Genomic DNA, 15789 nt, shown 5'->3' on the forward strand with positions numbered 1-15789 from the left:
GCTCTTGGAGACTTAAGTTCACTGCTGCTGAAATGAAGGACCTTCAATGAAATTTGGTTCTGTGTGAGACCGCTCTCCCCCATTTTCTTCCTATCTTGTGGTGGACTAGAAGAGAACTGTAAAAAAGGTAGCAGAAATTAATGCACTAAAGAGCATTACTCTGCAAGCTTTTCCTGTGGTTTCTTTAGCCCCACAGGGTGCATGTGCTGCTTCTAACAGATCTTTCTCTTTTCCTCCTGTTTCTGTTCGATGACAAATGATACATTGTCATGATTTTGTAGATGGGTAAATGGTGGCCATATGGAGGGGTAAAGAATATAGTGGTCTGCCCAGATTACCTCTCCATCGTTTGCTGATTTGCAGTATAAGTATATATGAATGTAGAGTTCTACATATAAGGAGGGAGTAATAAATCTTTAGGGTTTTATTTCTCTTGTTAAAAATGCAGATTTAATCAGTTTAAGTTAAACCTGATGTAAAAACATAATTGATTCCACTGTCCATGACTTAGCCATGCAGAAGCACCAGGGTGCCTGTGTCAAGAAACTGACCGGAACTCAGTTAAAGACTTTGGAGCTCTCTCCAGACAAAGATCTAACCAGGTCAGGCCTAGAGTTTTCAGTCTAAATGTGATTTATTTTTTATCCTAAGAGAAAACAAAAAATTGGTGATAAATATTTGCCTGCATTTCTAGGCACCAGTGCCCTTTTCTGGGGTAGTTCTTCCCCACATTTAGTGAGTTGAATCACCACAGGGTCAGATAAGCAAGGTATAGGATAGCTTACTGGGAGTCTTGTCCACTCTGCCTCATTAGTCACTATCAGATTTATTGTGTGTCATGTCTCAGTCTAATTTGACTTCCTTCTCATGCTCTCCTCCTGCTGTGCTTCTCTATCATGTGCTTGTTCTGTTGTGTCCCAGACGGCCCCTTGCTCTGATACCTTATTTTTGCCAGACAGAAATGATGAAGTAGCCATACCTGTTGCATGGTGGGAAGTCACCACATTGCTGAGCCATGGCCAGGATATGTGCCCCTTTGAAGAGCCTGTGATCCCAGAGAGCCACACCAGAAGATGTTATCCCTATCTGCAGTATCATTCAGTAGTCCCTTTTTCCTCACGTGAGTCGTCTTATCCCTTAGTCTCACAGAGGGGATGTCAAGAAAGGTGAAGGGTCTTGCTGGGGAACTTACATTCGTTAGAGAGCAGTGTAAATGGAGGCAGGGATCCTGTACAATTGCAAGAACAACTTCTTGACTAGTTGACTCACAGAGAACATGGAAGTTGTATTTCCACTTGAAAGCAGTGGTGAATTAAAATCCAATTAAGAATCTGTAATGATGCATTTTTAATTGTTTGTGTTGCTGGAGTTTTTTGTAGAACTAAACAGGATGAGGTGCACCAAGCCTACTGATCAAATATAGATAAGTGTTTCCCAGACCTTGGAATTGAGCCATGCAGAAGCAATAGCACAAAGGTTATCTTGTACTGCATATAGGAAAATACGATACTCCTTGTATCATATTTTACCATTACTTCTTGCAATGGAAAAACAGTGGACTACCAAATTAAATATTCCCGTGCTTCACTCATGTGGTCTTGTTCCATACAAACTGTACCACTGACTCAGGTGAAGGTGGTTTCCAATAGCAAGTTTATAGTTTTAGAAATTCTGAAAATTTTGAAAACAAGAATTCTTGCAAACCCACTGCAAACCAAGTGCCAAATAACTAAGGAGACACTTGGAACATGCCTCTTGGGTCTTCTAGTGATATCTGCATTAGCTTGGGTCCGCTAAGGTCTGTGGCAGAGTAGACTGAAAATTTCCACTAACATTTTTTCTGTGAAAAATGAATTTTTATTGGAAGAGAATATTTAATTTGCATGTCAAAATCCTTTAATTTAGGTTAAAGATGTAACATTCCTTGACAAACTAGAAATAGAGAGTATATTTTAGATTTCAAGTCAAATTTTTGTTGGTTTTCAGGCAGATGAAAGGTTTTGATTTTTTTTCCAAAGTTACATTTTTAGCAAGGACTTTTGGAGGAGGCAGAATATTTCAAGAATTTTTTTTTCTGAAAATGGTGTACTTTAAAGATATTTTTGTCAACCAGATTTCACCAGCTGAAAGTAGCTCCATGTAGCAGTAAGTCATTAGGAAAACCTGAAAGATAAGACAATTAAAAGGAACATATACTGCTTTACTTAAATTTTTTCCAGGCCTTTACTTCAGGGGAGTCTGTTTTCAATGCAAATAATTTGTCAACAAATGGAACAGCTCATATGAATTGGCAATACCTCCTGCCAGAACATCATGTTACAGGTTACACCATTTACTAATATAATGCTGTTATTAATATAGTTATTTGCATTTAATTTCAGTGCTTGGGACAATGCAACACAATAAATCATGCAGTCAGATGGATTCAGCTTGGGTTTGACTTCACCATGCTTGGAATGTGTTGCATATGTTGTAAGGTGCTCCTTCTTAACAATAGCTTTTACTTCTCTGAACTAACATTTTATGTTTTGGAAAGAAGTGAAAGTAATGGTAAAATAGTTCTATATAGTTCTATAATAGTTCTGATACAAGTTCTATAACTGCTAATGTCACTACTGTTTACATGCAAACATTTATAAAAACTTTATAAAAACTTATAAAAACATTGATAAAAACTTTAGCCAGAGTTGTTGCCCAAAATACATAACTGGCCAAATTATATTTGTATGCAGTAAGGAGGATTTATTGGTAAGTTAGAGAGATAGAGACAGAATTTGTGGGGAAAACACCTACTCAGGTACACATACACGCTTACACCACCATCCTGCTCAAGTGTTAGGTAGGTCAACACTTTCTTGAAGACTCAAGGTTCTTGCAACCAGCAGGCAGGCAAGGAAGAAGAGGGAGGGAGAACAGGTCTTCTTGGAGACCGTGTCCTTTAAGGCAGGAAGAGCAGGTGGAGGGAGAGAAGGAGAGCGTGGGCCCTTGAAGCATGCAGAGACTACAGGCAGGGTGCTCTCACAGCTATGATGATCTTGTGATTATTCTGCAACAGTGATTTCCATGATGATTGTTGCCCCTAAATTCAGTGTCCTTTTGTAAGAAGTTTGCACTTCCAGACAGTTCTTAGCTTTTCATTTCTTAAATACATTAAAAAGAAAGCATCCAAAGCAATGAAGCAAGAGGAAAAGATGCATTTCCACTAAAATCCTAACTACTTAGAGTAGCTTTATGTCTCAAGGAGCCTAGCAGCACTAAGTAGGTCCATTTAACTTCACCGTACCTTTTCAGTATGGATCCCCAAGAACTGCTAATATTTAGGCAATTAAAAATCAGAGAAGATAGTGCTGGAAGGAAGGTGAGAGGTTCTGTGATTATTGTTGCCTGCACATTAGTTGTTTTTCATTAGTGTTTCCATATTGAAGGAGCAGGATGGGGAATAAATGAATCTGCCTGCTTCCTTTGCTTACCTGTTACCTTTGGACATCTGTGTATTCTATTCAGATGGATAGTTTTGTTTGCTACTTCCATAGAGGCCAACAAGAAGCCAGGCAGGCAACTTTCTTCTTCATCTGTGTGGGAAGCTAGCCTTTGGGAGAGGCAAATTTTCTTACAAACCCAGTGAAAACTAGTTGCTTGGATGGAGATGCTAAAAATAAAAAAGGTTAATGAGGACATGATCAGCAGCCAGAGAGTTGGGATCCTGCATCATTGTGCAGTGACATAGTTTGTTTTTTTCCCAACATTTGGATTTGTGGATTCACCTAGGGACAAATGCCAAATGGGGAGTGAGTGGTCCCTCTCCAAAGTCTTCAGTAGCCTGTTTTGGAATCATTAATGGTGTTGCTTTAAGCATCTTTTCTGTTCTTCTCCTGTTTCCCAGTTAATATTATGGAGACTGTGCTTCTGATATATGACCTGGGGTTTTTTTCCTTCTTCTTTAGTTTTAGGTATGGTTTTCTCCTTAACCAGTCATCTTCTGAAAATGAGGAATTTCATTTATATGATTGTATTTATAACCCACAACATCATCTCCCAGGTCTTTTCCCTCCTTGATTTCCACTCATGTCCCTTACCTTGAAATAAATTGGAAGTAATTTTATGGAAATCTAAAAACTTGTTGTGGTATAAATGAACTTGCATTATGCAGAATATCAAAGTAGGTGATCCTAATGGGTCCCTTAATCTTTAAAAGCTACAGTCAGGGCTGGTTGGAGAGTTTCTATTAAGACTGATTGTAAACAGAATTTGGTTCTCCCATACAAATTTACTCACAGGAAAGGAATGTCTACATAATTTAAAGTTTTTCCTTTTTTAGGCCAGTGGATGCAGGATTCCTTTGTTGTCTGCCTTTGCTGCTCCCCTGAAATTGTTTTCATGACACATTTCTTTCAGACTATCCTGTTGTGGTCCCTCATAGAAACTCCAGTCTGCCTCAGATCTCTCCCTCTACAGTTAAACTCCCCAGACGCACCCCATGGTGCACTGTCTCCTAAGATGAAGAATCATGAGAGCTCATGTGCATTGTGAGAGAAGTGACCTAGCCAGTGAATTCAGGCTGTGTGGAAAAGAGGCTTTTATGACACATTTCAATGCCTTTCTGAAGCAAAACCACAAGACTTGCATGTTTTTACTTGAAAAGTCAAAATTGGAGGAATGGAAGTCCCACTTTTCATCTAATTCAGTCCAGGTGTTCACATAGTTAGGTCAGGCTTTATAATGCTTCCATGAGACCTTAAAGGATAATTATCTTAAGTCACAGTAGAGGAAAAAAATACATATTTTTTTTGGGCGCACAACTTTGTATCTCTGTTAGTTGTTTTAAGTGTGGGACCTGAATTTTTACCTTGAATAGTCATAAAATCTTTAAAAAATGGCTGAAAGTAACATTGAGGTCCACTGATCCATTCATCTTTCTCAAGGAATGATCACCTATGCCATTATTCACAGATTTGTGTTTGGTCTGTTCTTCCATGATGGCAGTTGCACTACCTTTGCAGTCAGTGGTTCAGTGCTCTGCTTTCTTTATCATTGGATGGTTTTTCATGTCTGGCTTGTCTGCCATGTTACAGCACAAGAGTGTTACTTCTTGTGTATTCCATTATGTGCATAGGGAGTGCGTTTCTCCAATCCTGTATCTAGCGAACTTCTATGTACTTGAGGATGGTTATTGTGCTCTCTTTGGTCTTAGCAGTCCCATTCCTCTGTCATTCTCTGTAGGTCCTGCTTTTTATGATTCTTGATTTTTCTTTGATGTGTTTCCTTGATGGGCCACTTACCAGATTAAATTGAAAGGATTTTACAACAGGGTTCGTTGTCTAACTGGATGAACACTTGTCCAAGGGCAGGGCACAGTAATAGGGAACAGAATTACTTCTTTCAGCAGGCTTGTGCCAACTTAAAATAATTATGGTGGTACATTTTAGCAGCTTTTCAGTATAATGCTAAAAGATAACTAACTCTGACACTAAGTTAGTTCTAAAGAGGCCCCTGTTCATGTGTCAGGCATACTACAGAACAGCTGCAGGTTATTTTAACAATGATAATTTGGTTGTAGGAAAATACATTTCTTGTAGTAAAAGTACACAATCTAATTTTTGTTTTCCAGTGTTTGTAAAACATAAATGTTCTCTCTCATAAGAGTATTTTGTATAAATCCATGGTGACCTCAGTGTTAAGTAAGGTTACTACATTTTTCTGCGATGTTTCGTGTTTTGAAGTGTACTGCAGAAAGTTTGTACCTATAGACAGATGCTAAAAAAAATATTTTACTGAAATCTAGAAACTCAGACACAGGAATGCAGGTAAAAGAGCTCTGTAAGTTTTTAACTATCACAATTAGAGAGAATGAGGTTGTCACAAGTCATGACTTATGAAATCTGTGGATCAGCAGTGCCCTGTACCTCTAGAGTTTGGTGATTTACAGTACACCTGACTGGAAAATCATGATGAAAATGGCATTTGAAATACTAACAGTGACCTGCCTTTTGCAGACCAGTCCAAAAATACCCCATGATTAATCACCTGTAAAAACCTCATAAAGCCCACATCCTTGTTTAGTATTATTTAGAGCTATGCTTGTTTGCATCAGCTCATGATATGACCTATTTTGCATAATAAAGTGTTTGTTTGTAGCTAAAAGAATGGAAATCAAAGTTCTTAATAGAATAGCATAGTCTTTTGAAAATTCAAAGCCATTTGATTTCTAAAGGAAATGGATGAGTGAATGGAACTACCTATGTTATTTAAAACTGGCCTTGGAATAATTACATTGCTGATCCAGTAACGTGGGGCAAATTGCAGTTTTAATCTTTCATGTTATTACCAGATTTTGCAAAGTATCAGGACACTAGGAATTACAATGAACTGTACCAGTTTTGGAAGCTGCCATAAGGATTAAGAATTTTAGCATATGCTCTGATTTAATTTTCTGCTGTATTCAAGACGCTTGTTGTGTAGCAAGTTTTTAGGATGTGTATGAAAGGTGGGGCAACTTGTAAGAAGGTGAGGCTCCTGTGATGCACATAATTTGTTTTTTGTGGTATGGAAGTGTTTAGAAAGCATGGTGACGTTTTCTGAATCATATCTGTACTGTTTGCTAAATGTAAACAACTTTATCAAACTGTATATAGTGCCTTTTTGTTCCACCATTTTTAATCTGTTTTCATATTTCTATTCTTTCACATGTGATTGACTGTCTATTACTTGCACAGGTTTTCTTTTTTCTTCTTCTTAAGGAAGTCTAATGAACTGTGCAGAAACCACAGGCACTAGCAGCACTGACTATCATGATTAGCTTGGCCTGTTCCTGCAGTTGTGGCCTTCTGAAAAATCGTTGAGATGTGAAAAAGGAAAAAAAAAATTATTACATCCAATACACTTGGACTCTGGGTCAGGTCTTGTCAAGACCATCTTTAGGCTGCACTTGTCCTACTCATTTTTGGTATTTTTAAACCTGTTTTTAAGTTAGTGCCACTGCAAAGGTGAAACTGATGGCCTGATTTTGATTACCTCACACACTGGTGTCAGTCAAGAATGTGCTGTGTTGAAGTAAGTGAAGTTTAGGTGTGTAAAAGCAGTGTGAAAGGAGAATCTCATCCAGACTATTACACCAGTGTAGTCTGAATGTGGCTTGCAGTGGCATTTCCATCTGATCCACTTGTGGGTGGCTATACAGAGTCAGAGCAAAGATTCATCTGTCTCATAGACTGTTTTTGAGACTGTCTAATACTGGAAGTGTCAGGAAAGGGATTAAGAAAGACGGCAGTTACGGAGTGATCTTTTCCTTTGTGTAACTTCCCAGCTACTGATGGTTGGTCAGACTTTCTGAGCTAGAAATTTTCCTCGTAAGAGAAAGAGTACAGCTGTTCAGGCAGCTGTAATAGCCAAATGGCCCTTGTTATATCTGACCTGTATTCCCTTTGACAGCATTTCCTAGTCTTGTTAATTTTCCAGGGCTTGGCTGCTTGGCTGCCGGCACGGGTGCTCTGGCAGGCTTCGGTGCCTTTTGGGGTGTGGGGCGCGGTGAGCCCCAGCAGAGGGCTCAGCCGCCGTGCAGTGAGCGGTACCCAGCATCTGTGTGCAGGCGGAGGGGCAGCAGCTCGTTTCAGATAGCTGGTCTCGGGGTTTATAAAGCACCCCTGACTGCTGTACGTTGAAACTGAAGTAAGACCCATTCTGAGAAGGAGTTTCCTAAAGTGGCATGCTATTGGGTGTAGCCATCCTTTGCCTTCTCTCAGAATGTTTTTTCTTCTGCTGCTTGCCACTCTGCTTTAGGAAGGATTTTGACAGCTAAGTTGTTTGGTCATTAAGCCAAAATTACTTCAGCTTTGCAGAGTATTTGAACAACAGTCCTGAGATGATCGGAGTTGCAAAAGAGAGGGAGGGAGAGAGAGGAAAACTTACCTATATTTGCAGATTTTTGCCACATGGTTTCAGAAGGGGATGGGTGATTTGCTCATCGAAGTCCTAGTTTGGTTTGAAGTCCATGGCCTGTTTACAGTGCTTTTGTACTTACATGCAGGATGGGAAGTCCAACAGCCTGGCCCATAGCTATTGGAGAAATCACTTTGTCGTGGAAAGCCACTGCAAGCTGCAAGTGTGACAAACTGTACATCTAAGAAGTTCTTGGAAGATTCTGTGTTTTAAGAGGTGTAAAGCACTGCCGAGTTTGAACTTACGCATAAAATAAAGTAGACTTTGGTTGAGTTGCCCTGTCTATGTGATCAGAGCCTTTTCTCCTTAAGAAGCTGAGTAGACAAGCTAAAGTTCTTGTTTCCTCAGATTCCACCTTCACATCCATGCAATGCCAAGGCCTGTACTCTGAAGACAGCATACATTTAAGATTCAAATAATTCTCACCGGCCTCTGTTGGAGTTGTTCCAGATTGTGCCAGTCATGCTGGATCAGAATCAGGCTATGTTCCTTTGTAACAGTCAAATGCCTCTCAAAATACTTCTCTCTCTCAAAAAATATTTGACATATTTGTGGCTACTTTAAGTAGACCTATTCAGAAAGACAGAAATACAAATTCCAGATGCGGATACGAAGTCAAGTTGTTGCATGTCATCTGAGCCCTGGTAACTGTACACATGTTCTTAGCCTGTCACAAATACACGGTACCTCAGTGAAATAGACTGTTTCTCTACTTGGTTTACCCACATGATAATGAGTTAAGATCATACAGGGAGTCTTACAAATATCAGATGAGGCATGACGACCCATGACTAGTCAATAGTGCCTTTGAGCCCATAGGCTTTTGGGAAAGCCTGCTCCTTTTGTATTGATAGTGTGTTGTACAATTGTGCAAGTTTGGAGAGGGAAAACTATTTACATATGACCTCCTACAATGAATTTAAGATAAAATTATAGCCAAACACGAATATATACAAATATTTTCATGCAGGGGATATAATACAAATTTTCACAGAGCCTCTTTAGAATGTGATTAACTTATGAAATCTTCCCACCAAGTTCACTAGCAATTAGTTCTCCTTCACAGGTGAAAGTCACAGCCCTAAGTAATAAGGACAAATCTAAGGAAATGTTTCAGAATTCCATAATCCATTATCTTTCTCTTAATTTTACTTAATGATTTAAACACCATGATCCATCAGGTTCCATCAGTCATCAACCACCTGCCATTCTATAGCTACCATATGAACTGTATTCCAAAGCACTGGATGCAAATTGTGATATGTGATGTTAAGGTGATCAGAGTCAAAAGGATAGCAGTTGAATACTTGTAGTGACTTTAAATTATTTTTTCATTTATCCGTATTTCTTGTGTTTTCTTGTTCACGTTAATTGTCTATATTTCTTTGTTAAACTGGCTGATTTTGCTTTGAGATTCCTTTTCAGAGCTAGTTTTGTCTTCTTCCCTCAGACTCTCCCCTCCTCATTCATTGTCCCATCTGCAGTGGCTTTAGTGCAGTCCAGCAAGGGTAAGCATTTTCAAAAAGCTTTTTCTTCTTCTAAGCTTTAGTGCCTAATTAAAGAGATGATTGCTAAAAGATTGTGGAAGGCATCATTAAGAGGGTCTGATTTGCTCTTTTCCTTACCTTCCATGCACAGGTTTCAATTCAGAATTTGTGAGTAAATGGGATAGCAGCATCCCAAAATATTCCTGTGCTGAGATTGTGACAATGAACAGAATACAAGGAGACTGTGCCAGTCCTGTGCCACCAGGAGATGCAGAGAGGAGCAGGACTGGAGAACAAGACTCAGGATTGACTGTGTTGGGAAAAGCACGTGAGTTCTTTCAGATTTGTGATCTGGAAGGCAAAGGCTTCATCACTCGTCAAGACATGCAGGTAAAACAAAATTAGCTATGTGAAATGCACAATGAGAGAAGCTCCTAATGCCCTTAATGAGTTGAGACTGATTAATTTAGAGTTAAAAATTGTAATACACTCCTGATAACTTTAAAGAGATATGTAGGATTTAAAATAATCTTTGAAGTCTTACATAATGCTTGCATTGGTTTCCACAGACAAAGCAACAAAGAAGTGGAAAATCAAAGAAAGTGAAGTTTAAAAAAATGCTCCAGGAATTTAATTCTATTCTTGTTGAGAAAGTTGAAACTCCAGTAAATTCATTACTTTGCGATTCACGACAGCATCATGACTGTATGCAGTCCATCAATTTTATCCTTCTGTTTTTTCAGCAAAATTGTGTAAATAAATTCTTTCACTTTGGTTTCACCTGCCAGACAATGGTGAACTCTCAGCTGGATCACATATATATGTAGGAAGTATAGAGGAACAGTATTTTAGCATTATTCAGTGTTCACAATAATCTTACCAAATTGTTCTTAAATTGTTTGAGGAGCCAAAATCAGATTTGCTGAATGTTGATGAGAAAAAGCAATTACATAATAAAATCTTTTGAAAAGTGCATATTTGAAGGGTGCATATTGCAGAAATTATAAGATGATTTGAACCAGTATGTGGCAGAAAACAAGAATGTACTCATGCTTGACATGCAAAGCATAATTTCATTGTGTTAATCCATTTCTACTTCAGTACTTATGGATGAAATAGAATTGGGGAGCAGTAGCAAATAAATTCAGTGCAAACTACTACCAATGGAAGTATCTAATATAAAATTTAGAAACCTTCCATATCCTCAGAAACAAATATGTGTCTGCATATAGGAAAATGCAAGCAAAACACCTCTACCTACCTACTAAGTGGAAAAGCAAAAACCTCACAGTAAATTGCTCAGATTACTACCTCTCAAGAGCTTTCTGTGCAGTTGTGTGTTGCTGAGTTTTGTGATGACCTATGCTAATTCTGCAAAGTTGTAAAAAGATAGGAGTGCAAATGCTTGCTGTGCTGTAGGCTTTACCAATATACATTATCTCATTGAAGTAACTGAATGCAAACAAGCAAATATGTTGTTAGTGGTAATTTTGGTAAATCCAGACCCATAGAGCATTTAATGTATTATAATTTTATTGTCTTTCCAAAAACTGCATGACATATATTTTCACTTAGTGGAAGACACATATATGTACGTATGTGTATATGAAAAGTTTTTAATATATGTTTTTGCGAGGAATGTAAAAGCATTTGTTTTTGTTTGATTCTAAGTTTTATGCTTAGAGTGCTGATAAAGTTATACTTCAGATTCTAAAACAGATGTTGCAAAACATGCAGTAGAAAAAGGGTTGCAAAGAACAGATAAAGTACGTCTTCTATTTCACCATGAGTATTTGTTTACCATATCTGACAACTTCAGTATGTATGTAAGTGTCTGGTTCATTTAAATACAGAAATAAGGATGCTCAGAACACTTGAAAAGTTGTTTCTTTATATTTGCTTTTATTTCCTGCTGATCCAGTTAAAGATAATATTACAAATACAGACCTTTTGAATATACTGGTTTATCCTTATTCCACTCAACACTTTAGTAAATCAAGAGTAATTCAACTGAAATCAATGCAGTTCCACTGACAAAAAAACTGGGGTGAGACCCATCTCCTCCATTTGACTTTACAGTAATTTAGTGACAGTGAATACAAATTATAAATGAAAGTCTTTTACATTAATTCCAGTAATTCAGAAACCCAGATTCTTTGAAGCCAGTGATAACTTTCTCATTGTCCCATCTTCCTTGTAATTCAGTAGTGTATTAATAGAGATTTATTTGGACACCAGTGACAGTAATCAACAATGTTTTCTAATGGATTTGATACCCGTTATTTTATTAATATACAAAATAATGATGTTTTATACTGAAAAATTGTACATTTAATATATAGTGTTATTCATTATGCTTGATTAGAATGACTAGTTAACTAGAATCCCTGTATTGCAAACCTGAGTTTGAAATCAGTATAGTTGATTTTGATGGCACTTTTCATGATGTTCACTCCCTGTAGCAAAGACATAAATCAATACAGTAAATCAGTTTTTTCCTCAAAAGGTACCAAGTGTTGATCACTTGCATCCTGCTATTTGTTAGTTCAGTACTACCTACCATTAATGAAGCGTTGCTTCAAATACAAGATGCTAACATTAAGCTTTTTAATCTTTAGTCATGTGATATGAGGCATGATTTTCAACAGAGAGTGCTGAGCATCTAAGAAGTGCTGAGTATCTAAAATCCAGTTAACTTCAGTGGAACAGATCTTGCAAACAAAGTTTTCTGATGTGTCTATAATATAGTAATTATATTAAAAATTTACTCCTCCCTGATTATATCATGCTGTTTATTTTGAGATTATGTTAATACTGATTGTTCGGAATTTTTCATTCCATTTCAAAATATCACATGTTCAACTTTCAAACAAACATGAGGTTTTCTGAAATTGCAGGAAAGCAAATTCTACCTGAGACTTGAAACCACAGCTTTGCACTTTGGGCCTTGAGGTTATAATGAATAATGAGAATTAGTGTTGCAAAATGTTTTGTTTTAATGTGTATAGCAGAATTGTTTCAGATCTTGCTCTTAGCTATTTGACCTCTGTCTTTTTATTTAGCAGTGTAAAAGCTTGGTATTTTCAGATAAGTAAGCACAGAGCACATTGGGTGGCAATGCAGATAATTTCTCTTTAAGCTCCAGTGGTATCTTTGAATAGGTTTTATTTCCCTTTTTCTTTTTTTTTTTATTTTTAAGAGCCTCATATTGAAAGGATCTATGTATTTTTTCAGTAAGGCCAAAATGAGCAAATAAACAAAACCACACCTATGAGACCAACAATAACATTTTGTTTTCCTAACAAAAACCCCCCACCTTAAAAGTTTTTTTAAAGAATTAAAAAAAGAGGTTGGGAAAACAATGTTTTCTTAATTAAGACTTAATCTTAGTAACAATGGTAAGTGTGGCCCCAGTTCATCAAAGTCAGTAAATTATTCTCAGGGAATTTAATGGAGCAAAATGTTGGTACATTCTTCAGAATCTCCTGTTTTCATATTTTTTTTCAAGAAAATACAAGTAATTGTGGTGTTTTCTACTGCAAAATTAGTATAATTTGGTTCAGAATTTGAACCCTGCAATAGGGCACTCCAGCTGTAGTTGGAGAACTGTATATTTATCAGTCAGGTTTGCAGCAAGACCCACAAGCAGTTGTACTGGAATAGCAGGTCGGTCTGTGTTTATGAGATGGTCAGAAGAGGACAGCCAACTCTAAAGAAGCAATCCTTCAGCACGTCCCAAAGATCTGGCAGTAGGAGTACAGTTTCTGTTTTTCTAAGAGTAAAAAAGAGTAATTTGTCTGAAGTACCTCCTCCCTCATCAGTGCTGTGTAGGCTGTAAGAATTTTACAAGAGAAGCTAATTTCAAAAAGTTTCCCTTTAGATCTAAGAGACTAAAATCTAAAGCTTTGGGAAGATGGGTGTGTTTAAGTGAGAAACTGATAATGAGTCAGGTGTATCGCTGATGAAGTAATGTATTTAGACTGAAAGGACATCAAGTTTTCTTAGTTTTTGGAAGCAGGCAGCAATGCACAATTAATCCTGCTCAGAAATCCCTTTGGGACTATTCCACATAGTTCTGTGCTTTAGAGGCTCTGTTGCTTTCCCTTCTCAAGATCACCTTGGAATTCCTTTTACTGCTCTTCCCTTCAAGTCATACAGGTTTATAATGTATACCCTAAACCCTTCATTGCAGCCAGGGAAGTCCTGGTTAATGCACTCAGGCAATTGTAAGAAATGCTTGGCTGTATGGCCTGGTATATTGAATAGTGGTTTCTATTGTTCTTGGGTTGCAGGAAGGACTTTCTTTCGCCCTAAATCCCTTCCCCACAGTGGAACAGATTAGCACTTTTGTTCTGATGAACTTTATCAACCTATTAGCTTGCAATTTTAGTATGTTGTATATACAATAGAAGTTCAGGGAAGGGATTAAAATATTAACTAATAAAGCAGAGGACTTCACCAGTGTATATTTATATTGCTTCCCAAGCTGAGGAGAGGTTTTACTCTTCCTAGTACTGTCTCCCAGTGGAAATCCTTGCTATTATAGTTGTTTGCCACTTCAGTTTCCTCCTATTTCTGGGAATCTGTCTATACCTTTAAAAGAATTACAGTAAAACTGTTACGGCCAGATGTAAAGAAAATTTTTTTTCTTTTATGCCTGTCTTTAGATTCTCAGGAAAAAATAAGTGATTTTGTGGAGCTGGTTTCATGAAGTTTCGTCTTTGTTTGGTGTGAGCATGCTGCATTTCGGAAGTAGACAGTCATGAACTACATTTAACTTGTCACAGGAGCAGCAGGTTTGCTCCTTGGACCATGCAGCTTTCTTAGCTTTGTTTTATTTATTTATTTACACATTTTAAATTTACAGCTTTAATTAGGACAGTATACCCTCGATAACGTTCTTGTTTAGAGAGTCTCTTGCTCGACCTCATGACGTGGAAGGAACTAGGCGTACAGTTCTGCTGACAAGTTTGTCCAGCTGCATGATAATCAAGGTATTTCACCAAGATAATCAAGCCATTTCACCAGGATGCTGAGACTCCACCTCAAATTCTACCTGTGTGATTGCAATCTGTGTCACAAGGAGATTGTTCTCACTGCTTTGTCATAAAGGATTCAAAGGCAAATAATGAAGTCATACAAGCAAATCTCCCTCAGTTGCTGTTGTTTTACTCTGTGATGTATTTGAATTTTCACTCTGGGAAACAAAATGACCTATCCTTCTGTATTATGGATGTTCTGTAGAATCTAAGTCTTCCTCTCATCCTGTTAGTACTGGGTAAAGCTGCTGCATGTTTTGTCATTCCAGAGACTGTATCCTGAGTTACCTCTTAGCCTGGAAGAGCTGGAAAAAGTTTTTGTTACATTGGATGCTGATGGCAATGGCTCACTTACCCCAAAGGAATTCACCACAGGATTCAGTGAGTTTGGAAAGCATGTCTCCTGTGTAGAGCTTTATTCATATGCTGTACTCTCCACGTCAATAAAGAAGCATTTTATCTTAACAGCACTTAACGATGCACATCGGGAGCCAGACTATTCCCTAGATATAGCAGATATATGTAACAGTTGAAGAACTGGTCAAATTATGTCTACATGGGGCTCCAGGGTCTTTCACTCCTATGTAAGATGGCAAGCCATAGCACAATATGAGACATATGATGTAACCAGTTACACCTGTTTTAAGCTGTGGAGTAGATCTATGAACAAATTGTGGGAAATTTCCCTTGGGGGAAAAAAAATCTTTCGTATCAGGTCATAAGACCTGAGAGATGGTTAAAATTATCTCTAAGATTAATGTAAGACAATGTTGAAAATGTAATACCACTGTTCTTACAGCTGTGGGAATGCTTTCTACAACAAATTAATTCTTCAAGTGATGTTACTTTATTTCAAAACAAAACAGGATGAGGCAATTATTATTACTGCATGATGGGAGCTGATAAGTTCTTTGTAACTTCCTGCTTTGCAACAGCACTCTTACTGTCACGTTCTTTGTGTTTGTGAAAGGGTTGTTTTCTCCCCAACTGTGAGGTTCCAGATAAGATGACAATGTTAGTGAGACTGTGTTTGGTTGTTTACGCAGAATCAATTTTGTACTTAAATTTTAGCTCTGCTGACTATAAGCATCAGGTTTAAGCATTTTCTCTAGAAAACTGAATCTCTTCTATGTGTGAATTGTAACATTAAATCTCCATTTAAATACTATGTATAGGCCCAGCAAGTAGGACCTTCATTTTTGTTTGCAAATCATCAATCATTTGAAATTTTAATTCTCTCATGTCCCACCTTTCCCATTTTAGAGCTAGATCAAGTATCTTAATAAAGAGTATGCTTTAATCTGCAAATTGCCACTATTTAAAAATGA

The 15789-nt window shown here is 37.6% G+C and overlaps 1 protein-coding gene across 1 annotated transcript in view; it reads left to right on the top strand.

The window, feature by feature from the left end:
- Positions 1–9602: 9602 nt before the first annotated feature.
- Positions 9603–15789, top strand: part of CRACR2A (calcium release activated channel regulator 2A) — a 51913-nt gene continuing 45726 nt past the window's right edge. Inside the window, exons 1-2 of the mRNA XM_075491768.1 lie at positions 9603–9812; positions 14731–14842. Coding sequence (XP_075347883.1) covers positions 9645–9812; positions 14731–14842 — 280 coding nt within the window. The 5' untranslated portion in view covers positions 9603–9644. The remainder of the gene's footprint in view (positions 9813–14730; positions 14843–15789) is intronic.

This window comes from Mycteria americana, chromosome 1 (assembly GCF_035582795.1).
Source record: "Mycteria americana isolate JAX WOST 10 ecotype Jacksonville Zoo and Gardens chromosome 1, USCA_MyAme_1.0, whole genome shotgun sequence".
In the NCBI taxonomy this organism is placed as follows: domain Eukaryota; kingdom Metazoa; phylum Chordata; class Aves; order Ciconiiformes; family Ciconiidae; genus Mycteria; species Mycteria americana.